This window comes from Erinaceus europaeus, chromosome 7 (assembly GCF_950295315.1).
Source record: "Erinaceus europaeus chromosome 7, mEriEur2.1, whole genome shotgun sequence".
NCBI lineage: Eukaryota > Metazoa > Chordata > Mammalia > Eulipotyphla > Erinaceidae > Erinaceus > Erinaceus europaeus.
The window spans coordinates 111,828,031-111,837,362 of record NC_080168.1 but is presented as its reverse complement, the minus strand read 5'-3'; the positions used below and the strand labels follow the sequence as shown (position 1 = coordinate 111,837,362).

The 9,332-nt window shown below is 49.1% G+C and overlaps 1 protein-coding gene and 1 long non-coding RNA gene across 10 annotated transcripts in view; one reads left to right on the top strand and one right to left on the bottom strand.

The window, feature by feature from the left end:
* The first annotated feature begins 4,299 nt into the window (after positions 1-4,299).
* LOC132539506 (uncharacterized) lies at positions 4,300-8,797 on the top strand. Its single transcript, XR_009550841.1, has 2 exons — positions 4,300-4,462; positions 8,448-8,797. It is a non-coding gene; the product is annotated as an uncharacterized LOC132539506 (long non-coding RNA).
* The window catches only part of RARG (retinoic acid receptor gamma), a 28,447-nt gene continuing 24,082 nt past the window's right edge, over positions 4,968-9,332 (bottom strand). For 8 of the 9 annotated variants that reach the window (XM_060195276.1, XM_060195278.1, XM_060195277.1 and 5 more), the window contains one exon: positions 4,968-6,237. In XM_060195276.1, coding sequence (XP_060051259.1) covers positions 6,038-6,237 — 200 coding nt within the window. In that variant the 3' untranslated portion in view covers positions 4,968-6,037. Of the gene's footprint in view, positions 6,238-7,467; positions 7,797-9,332 lie in introns of those variants that run through there. The other variant, XM_060195271.1, reaches the window with a different exon arrangement.

Below are 9,332 nucleotides of genomic sequence, written 5' to 3'. Positions count from 1 at the left end.
CTGATCTGGAAGGTGGAGCAAATAGAGGTAGAACTGGGTCAAGGAAGTTGATACAGAGATCTGGAAGAAGTCAGCTCATCTGTGGGTGCTAGTTCTGTGCTGAGGGGCAGGCTGTCACCACTAGAGCTCACAACCACCCTGTCCTAATGTCACAGATGTAGTGATTGAGTACTTAGCACCAGGTTGAACACACACACAGTACCATGTGTGAAAACCCAGGTTTGGGGGGTAAGGGCAGTAGTGCAGCGGGATAAGCACACATCATGGTGCAAGCATAAGGACCCGTGTAAGGATCCCGGTTTGAGCCCCTGGCTCCCCATCTGCAGGGATGTCACTTCACAAGCAGTGAAGCAGGTCTGCAGGTGTCTATCTTTCTCTCCCCCTATCTGTCTTCCCTTCCTCTCTCCATTTCTCTCTGTCCTATGCAGCAACGACATCAATAACAACTATAATAATAACCACAACAATGATAAAAAACAACAAGGGCAACAAAAGGGAAAAAATCGCCTCCAGGAGCAGTGGATTTGTGGTTCAGGCACCAAGTCCCAGCAATAACCCTGGGGAAAAAAAGTGGGAGTCGGGTGGTAGCACAGCGGGTTAAGCGCTTTGTGACATGTGCAACAACAACGATGATATCAATAACAACAACAATAAAAAACAAGGGAAATAAAAGGGAAAATCAATAAAATAAATTTTAAAAAATTTAAAAAAAGAAAACCCAGGTTTGTGCTTCTGTTCCCCATCTACAAGGCGGGAGATTCATGAGCAATGAAAACAGGTCTGCAGGTGTCTCTCTCTCTCCCTCTTTATCTCCCTCACCCTCTCATTCTCTCTGTCTTGTCTAATAAAAAAAAAGAAAGAAAGAAAGAAAGAAAGAAAGAAAGAAAGAAAAAGAAAAGAATAGGAGGAAAAAAAGGAAAAATGGCCATAGTAGCTGTGAGTTTGTTGTGTAGGCACTGAGCCCCAGCAGTAACCCTAGAGGCAAGTAGGAAGAGAGAGAGGACTTCTTTCTTTTTTTTTTAATAGTTATTTATTTATTCCCTTTTGTTGCCCTTGTTTTATTGTTGTAGTTATTATTGTTGTTGTTGTTGTTATTGATGTTGTCGTTGTTAGATAGGACAGAGAGAAGTGAAGAGAGGAGGGAAAGATGGGGGGGAGAAAGATAGACACCTGCAGACCTGCTTCACCACTTGTGAAGTGACTCTCCTGCAGGTGGGGAGCCGGGGACTCGAACTGGGATTTTTAAGCCAGTCCTTGTGCTTTGCGCCACCTACACTTAACCCACTGCGCTACCACCTGACTCCCTGTATTTTTTTTTTTAATTGTCATGCCGGTGGCTCCAACATCCCAGATTCAACCCCCCACAACACCATAAGCCAGAGCTAAGCAGTACTCTGGTTAAAAAAATTTTTTTTTATTTAATTATATTTATATAATGGATACAGTCAGATCGAGAGGGTAGGAGGAGATAGACACCTGCAGCACTGCTTCACCACTCACAAAGCTTTCCCCCTGTATGTGAGGACCAGGGGTTAGAGCCCAGTTCCATGTTCATTGTAACATGTGCACTCAACCAAGTGCACCACCACCCGGCCCCAAATATATGTATTATCTATTTTATTTGAGATAAATAAATAAAGGAAGGAAAGAAGATAGACACCAGAACACTGCTCAGCTCTGTCCTATGGTGGGGCTGGAACCTCAGAAACTCTGGCATGAAAAGTCTTCTGTATAGCCACTAGCTGTCTCCCCAGCCCAACTGTTCATTTCTGTTGCTGTTGCTAGTAGGGTTTTCACTGGGGTTTGATGCCTGCAGGACCCCACTGTTCCCAGTGGCATTTTTTTTTTTAAGCACAAAGAGATACAAAGGGAAGGAATGACACCTGCGGCACTGCTCCGCTGCTTGTAAACTTCCTCCCTGTAGATGGGGACGGGACCAGGGAGCTCGAAGCTGGGTCCTGTAATGTATATGCTCTACCAGCAACCACACAGGGACACTTCTGTTCATGTTGAAAACCCAGAGTCAAGGGGCTGGGGAGACAGCATAATGGTTATGCAAATAGACTTTTAAGCCTGAGGCTCTAAAGTCCCAGGTTCAATCTCCAGTACCACCATGAAGCAGAGGTGAGCAGTGCTCTGGAAATTGGGGGCAGGGAAGAAGAGGACACAGAGTGCCACATTTCCAAGTGCAAAGACCAGGGTTCAAGACTATGGTTCTCACTTGTGGGGGGCTGAAGGGGAGCTACACAAGCAGTGGAACAGTGTTGCAGTTGCCTCTCTGTCCTATTAAATTAATAAAATAAAATAAACCCCATTGAGTCCGGCAGTAGCGCAGTGGGTTAAGCGCACGTGCTGCAAAGCGCAAGGACCGGAGCAAGGATCCCGGTTCGAGCCCCCAGCTCCCCACCTGCAGGGGAGTCGCTTCACAAGTGGTGAAGCAGGTCTGCAGGTGTCTATCTCTCTCCCCCTCTCTCTGTCTTCCCCTCCTCTCTCCATTTCTCTCTGTCCTATCCAACAATGACAACAGCAACAACAACAATAATAACTACAACAACAATAAAAAACAAGGACAATAAAAAGGAAAATAAATAAATATTTTAAAAAATAAACCCTATCAGGACCAGTGGATTAAAAAAAAAAAGAAAAAGAAAACTCAGTGCCCATTGTATCGTGGTGAGTTCTCAGCTACATGGGCTCTGCAGCCGATCTGCCTGAGCTCAATCCTGACTGCCACTTACTAGCAATGGGCTGCCAGCTAAATTTCTTAACCTGGGGCAGGTGAAAAAGCTTGTGAGGATGCTATGCAGCTTTGCCCTGCGTACAACTCGGGTTTAAGTTTAGCTCCCATTATGTTGAAAGCTTGGGGGGGGGGATAGCATGATGGTTATATAGAGACGCTCATGACTGAGGCTCCAAAGTCCCAGGTTCAATCCCCCACACCACCACAAACGAGCTGAGCAGTGCTGTGGTCAAAAACAAACAAACAACAAGAAAAACTTAAGTGCTGTGGTCTCTTTCCCTCTTTTTTCTGCCACTATCTTTACTTGAAAAAGCTAGCCCAGAGTGGTAAAACCCCAGTGATGGGCAAAAAAAGATTCTCCTTTTTTTCTCACAGCACTGCTCACCTTTGGCTTATGGAAGTGCAAGGACTGAACCTAGGTCCTTGGAGCCCAATACATAGACGTCTTTTTGCATAACCATTATGCTATCTCCCTAGCTCCCCATAAAATCTTTTTAATGCTTCCCTTGATTTTCTTTTTAATGTTTTTTTATTGTTGTAGTTATTATTGTTGTTATTGATGTCGTTGTTGTTGGATAGGACAGAGAGAAATGGAGAGAGGAGGGGAAGACAGAGAGGAAGAAAGACAGACACCTGCAGACCTGCTTCACCACCTGTGAAGCGACTCCCCTACAGGTGGAAAGCCGGGTGCTTGAACCGGGATCCTTATGATGGTCCTTGAGCTTTGCGTCACCTGCGCTTAACCTGCTGTGCTACCGCCCGACTCCCCCCTTGGTTTTCTTATCTATCATATAGACATAGGACTGTTGTGAGCACGAAAAGAAATAACTCATTCCAGTTGCTTAGAAGAGATCAAGCAGGCACACGTTTGGGAAGTAATGGAGGTGGAAGATGAATGGAGAGGCTTTGAATTCAAGTTGGAGAGAAAGGCACAGGGCCTGGCTCAGAAATTGAGTCACAGGGAGTCTCGAAGTAGCACAGCGGGTTAAGCGCAGGCGGAGCAAAGTGCAAGGACCATCATAAGAATCCTGGTTCAAGCCCCCGGCTCCCCACCTGCAGGGGAGTCGCTTCACAGGCAGTGAAGCAGGTCTGCAGGTGTTTATATTTCTCTCCCCCTCTCTGTCTTCCCCTCCTCTCTCCATTTCTCTCTGTCCTATCCAACAACAATGACATCAATAATAACTACAACAATAAAACAACAAGGACAACAAAAGGGAATAAATAAATAAATATAAAATTAAAAAAAAAAAAGAAATTGAGTCACAGAGCCAAGACAGTGGTGAGGGCCTAGGAAAGGGACAGGCAGTCCTGACCCACACTTGACCACAGAAAGTTTCAAGAAGAATGTGAAGTTCATGGGTTCCCCATGAGGGCAGGGACCAGCCAGAGCCACAGTGCCCAGCAGAGTGCTGACCTCCTATTAGATGCTCAAGTTAAGTAAATGTCAGACAAGGGGCAGGGAGTCCTGTGGAGGGGCTCAGGCTCTGGGTGGGCTTCTGCAGCCTTCAGGCCCTGGACCTTTCACCCTTCCCCCACAACCAAGGGTTACCATGGCAATGACCCTGCTCCCCAGAGGTCCTGTGGTTTCCTCTACAGTTTCTTTCACTTTCTTCTTCTTCTGCTTTTCCCCATCTCCCCCCCCCCCCCCCCCCCCCCGCTCCCACACCCTCAGCCTCTTCCATATGCACAGGTCACCGGTGGAGGCGGTCAAACTAAAGCAAGGTAAGGCACTGTCCTCCGGGGAGAGTGAGCTGGGAGCCACAAGTGACCAGGGGGCAAAGGCACAGAGGCCAAAGGAGCTGGAGTAAGACTGAAGGTGTATGTGGGGGTGGGGTAGGACACAAGGCTGCAGAGGTGGTGGGTGAAGAGTGGGCGGAAGGAGCTGATGGGAGCATAGAGTGGAGGAGCTCCAGGAGGAGCTGATATAAAACAGAAACACTGTACTTGGGTGCAGGCTGTGCCGGGCCTGGGGACCCTCACAAGAACTGAAACCTCAGTGAGGCCCTTCTCCAGGGGAGGCAAGGACAGTCTCAAAGACTGAAGTCCATATCCATACACAGCTTCCCGCCCTCCCCGGCGACCTCTGCTGTCTGTGGGCCCACTCCTCCTCATCTCCCCCAACCTGTGGTCCTTCCTGGGTTCCACTGAGCAAGCGTCCATGTCCCAGGGCGCTCACCTCCTGACCCAGCTGGTCACTCCCCACCTCCTTCTAGAGGGAGCCATGTCCTAAGAGTTTCCATCACTTTATTTTGCAAAAATAGAAAACTCAGCAATATGCGATACAGCGGGCTGGAGGGGAGATGTAAACAGAGGGGAGGGGACAGCACCCTGACCCCCCAGAGAAAAAGGGGTAGCCAGTGGGAATCTTATTTGGCAGCTAAATACAAACTGGGGGCTGGAAGAACAATGGTAGGAGGTCACAGGGGCCCTGGGATCCCCCTCCCAAGACCCCTGGAGGAAGGGGTCAACTCAGGGGTGTAAACAAAAGCTAATAAATAAATAGAGGCTTCCTCTGGGGCAGGGCAGGATCAGCCAAGCAGCGCCCAACCCCCCTCCCGGGGCCAAGCTGCTGTGAGGGTTGAGGGGGAAGGCACTGGGAGAGAGGGATCCCCTAACCCCTGTGTAGTGTAGGAGGGCTCCTGCCCTGATGGCTGAGATGGGAGGCAGGGGAGCCCAAGGCACATGACAGGGCTGGGGAGAGCCTTGTAACGGAGGGGGCAAGGTGCACTTGGCCCCAGCAAAGAGGTGCCCATCTGCCCTTCTGTCCCTTCTGCCCTTGGCCTCCACTGCCAGAAAGGAAGGGCCCCGGCCTGCGCCCACCCAGCTCTGGCCCGCGGCATCGTGCACCTGATAGGTGCGGGCAGGTGTGTCCACAGCATTAGGCACCTAGGGCAGGGGCGAGAGGGTGGGCACAGCCCTCCCCCACTGCCCCCTTTTTGGTCTCTAGTGTTCCTGTTTGCTCCCAGAGGCCTAAGCACCGGGCAAGGAAGGGACCGCAGAAAGGCAGGCTCTGCCTCTCGGCCCAGAAAGCCTGGGCCCAGGGTCTCGGCAGGGCAGCGCTGAGATTTCAGTCCAAAGCCAGGCTTATCCCCAGGAGCAAGGCAGGCCCCCAAGACTCAAAGGGGAGCTGCTTAGAGCAGGAACGGGATGAACACAGAGGCACCCCTGAAAACTTTGGCAAAAACAAGGAGCTCATGGAAGGGCGGGGAGAGGGCAGAGCAGAGCCTCCCCTAGGCACGGCAGTGTCTGGGAGATGGTCAGTCTGCTGCCTGGAGCCCCGACCCTGTGGCCGGGGAGTCAGGGGCCCGGGTCAGGTTTGGGGCTGCAGCGCCCTTTGCCCTGGCTCCCGGGAGCCTCATCCTCGCTAGAGGCCTTCGGATGGGGGCCAGGCTGCGAGGAGTCGTCCTCAAACATTTCGGGGTTCTCCAGCATCTCTCGGATCAGGGGAGGCATGGGGCCTGGAATCTCCATCTTCAGAGTTATTGCCCGTTCCGCACCTGCAGTGGGGAGTAGGGGAGAGGTTCAGGTGGGCAGAGGTGTCTCTGCTTGCCCTCGGTCCCCAGCTCTCTTCTCCCTGCTTGCGGGCTCCAAGGACATCGCACCACGCCAGCCCGCAGCCTCCCACCCCAGGCCCCTGGCTTTCTTATGTCCAGAGCTGGTCAGCTGTTCTCTGGCCCATTTATAATAATAGGAAATTGTGGGGGCTGGGGCATGGTTCACCCAGTGGAGCCCACACTTCACCATGTTCTTCAAGGATCTCGGTTTAAGCCCTTGTCGCATGGAATGGAGCACCTGCACGGGGGGGTGGGGTGGGGGGGGGGTGTCACAAGCATGACTTCACCACTAGGAGCCTGAACCGGGCCCTTGCACATTGTAACACGTGTGCTCAGCCAGATATGCTACCACTCAGCCCTCATTCTCCTTTTAAAAATATTTATTTATTTATTCATTTATTCCCTTTTTGTTGCCCTTGTTTTTTATTGTTGTGGTTATTATCGTTGTTGTTATTGATGTCATCCTTGTTGGATACGGCAGAGAAAAATGAAGAGAGGAGGGGAAGACAGAGAGGGGGAGAGAAAGACACCTGCAGACCTGCTTCACCACCTGTGAAGTGACTCCCCTGCAGGTGGGCTCGAACCGGGATCCTTATGCCGGTCCGTGTGCTTTGCGCCATGTGCTCTTAACCTGCTGTGCTACTGCCTGGCCCCACTGTTTTTTTTTTTTTATATATATATATTACTTGAAAACAAATTATTTAATGGACTAGGAAGATAGCATAATGGTTATATAAAATGCCTTTCAGCCCTGAGGCACCGAAGATCCCAGCTTCACTCTCCAGCAGCACCATAAGCCAGAGCTGAACAGTGTTCTGGTAAAAACAAAAACGGGAAGCGGGCAGCAGTGCAGCGTTGGTTAAGTGCACATGGCCTGAAGCTCACAGACCAGCCTAAGGATCCCGGTTCGAGCCCCGGCTCCCCACCTGCAGGGGGTTTGCTTCATAAGCGGTGAGGCAGGTCTGCAGGTGTCTGTCTTTCTCTTCTCTCCCTCTCTGTCTTCCCCTCCCCTCTCGATTTCTCTCTGTCTCTATCCAACAATAAAGTGTGTGTGTGTGTGTGTGTGTGTGTGTGTGTGTGTGTGTGTGTGTGTGTGTGTGAAATTTCCTCCCATTTTATCTGCTGCTAGGGTTTTTGGGAGGCTTCTGCATGATTTCACAGGTCCTCATAGACTTTTTAAAATTATCTTTATTTATTTATTAGGTAGAGACAGCCAGAAATCAAGAGGGAAAGGGGAGATAGGGAGACAGAGAGTCACCTGCAGCACTGCTTCACCACTCGTAAAGCTTTCCCCCTGCAGGTAAGTGGGGACCTAGGGCTCGAACCCAGATCCTTGTGTACTGTAACATGTACATTCAACCAGGTGTGCCACCACCTGGCCCCAGACTCTTTTTTGTCTTCATCACTCCATCACTCCATCATGAGGCTTCCCCTTTGCATGGTGCTCCCATGGCAAAGTGTGTGTGCTATCAGGTGAGCTATCTCCTGGTCTCCCAAATTATCTATTTTATGAAAGAGAGAAGAGGGGGCCAGGCAGTAATGCACCGGGTTAAGCCCACATAGTACGAAGCGCAAGGACCCGTGCAAAGACTCCAGTTTAAGCCCCCCTCTCCCCACCTACAGAGAGGTCACTTCACCAGTGGTGAAGCAGGTCTGTAAGTTTCTACCTTCCTCTTCCCTTCTCTGTCTTCCCCCTTCTCACTCAATTGTTCTCTTTCCTATTCAATAAAATGGAAAAAAAAAAATGGCCTTCAGGAGCAGTGGATTCATAGTGCTGGTACCAAACCCCAGCAAAAGCCCTGGAGGCAAAAGAAAAAAGAAGGAAAGAAAGAAAGAAAGAAAGAAAGAAAGAAAGAGTACAGTTCCAGCATATTTGGGGCCAAAAACTGAACATGGTGTCTCAGGGAGGCCCAAGTCTCCTGTGCTACTGCTGACCACCATTAAGCCTGTGACACTGAAAGCTTAGACTTGTCTTTATTACATGAGATACACAGAGAGAGTTTCATTAGTTTGTTTGTGTGTTTTGTTTGGTTGGTTTTACCAGAGCATTGCTTAGCGCTGGTTTATAGTGGTGTGGGGGGTTGAATTTGGGACTTCAGAGCCTCAGGCATTAGAGTCTGTTTGCATAACTATTTTTCTGTCTCCTCCACCAGAGAGAGCGTTTCATATGAGAAAGTGAAGGAAACCAGAACATTACTCCGGTCTGCAAATGTCATTTTGGGGACTGAAGCAGAAGCCTCAGGCATACATGGCCTGTGCTCTCCCAGCTGGTCATTTCCCCAACAGCTGAAACTCAACATTTTATTCAGTGTGGTTTTAAGCTCATTGTGTGTTAACCTGGATAACCCTCACACTAATCTGAGGTGCGTATAAATAAATACAGCTCAATTTATAAACAGAAAAACAGTATGGCAAAAGCAATTGAGGTGACTGAAGTACACACCTTACATGTGGGAGGCCCTGGGTTCAACTCCAGACTCTATATAAAATGAGTGGTGCTTTGGTCTGTCTTTGTATCAGTAACATTTATGTTTGTTTATTTATTTATCTTTACTATTGGGAGTTATTGTTGAGGCTCCTCACCAGCAGGATTCCTGTGGACCATTCTTTCTCCCTTCTCGACAGAAGGTGAGAGACAGACAGAGATGGAGACAGAAAGACACAGACGTGAGGAGAGAGAATGGGTCACCACTCAAAGCTTCCTCCTTGCAGATGGTCCTATGTGATGACTGGGGATTCAAACTCAGGACCTTACACATAGTAACATGTGTGCTCTACCATGTGACCCACCTCCCAGCTGCAACCCCCCAAAAAAAATCTTTATAAAATTCTTTATCTATTTATTTGAGAGAGAGAGAGAGACAGAATAGCATATGTGGTACTGGGGATAGAGCTCTCGCCTTCACACTTGAGAGACTAACACTTTATCTACTTTGCCACCTCCTGGGCTACCAAAGAAAGTTTTTTCTTTTTAAAAAATTTTTACATTTAATTTTAATTTATTTATTATTGGATAGAGACAGAGAAAAATTGAGAAG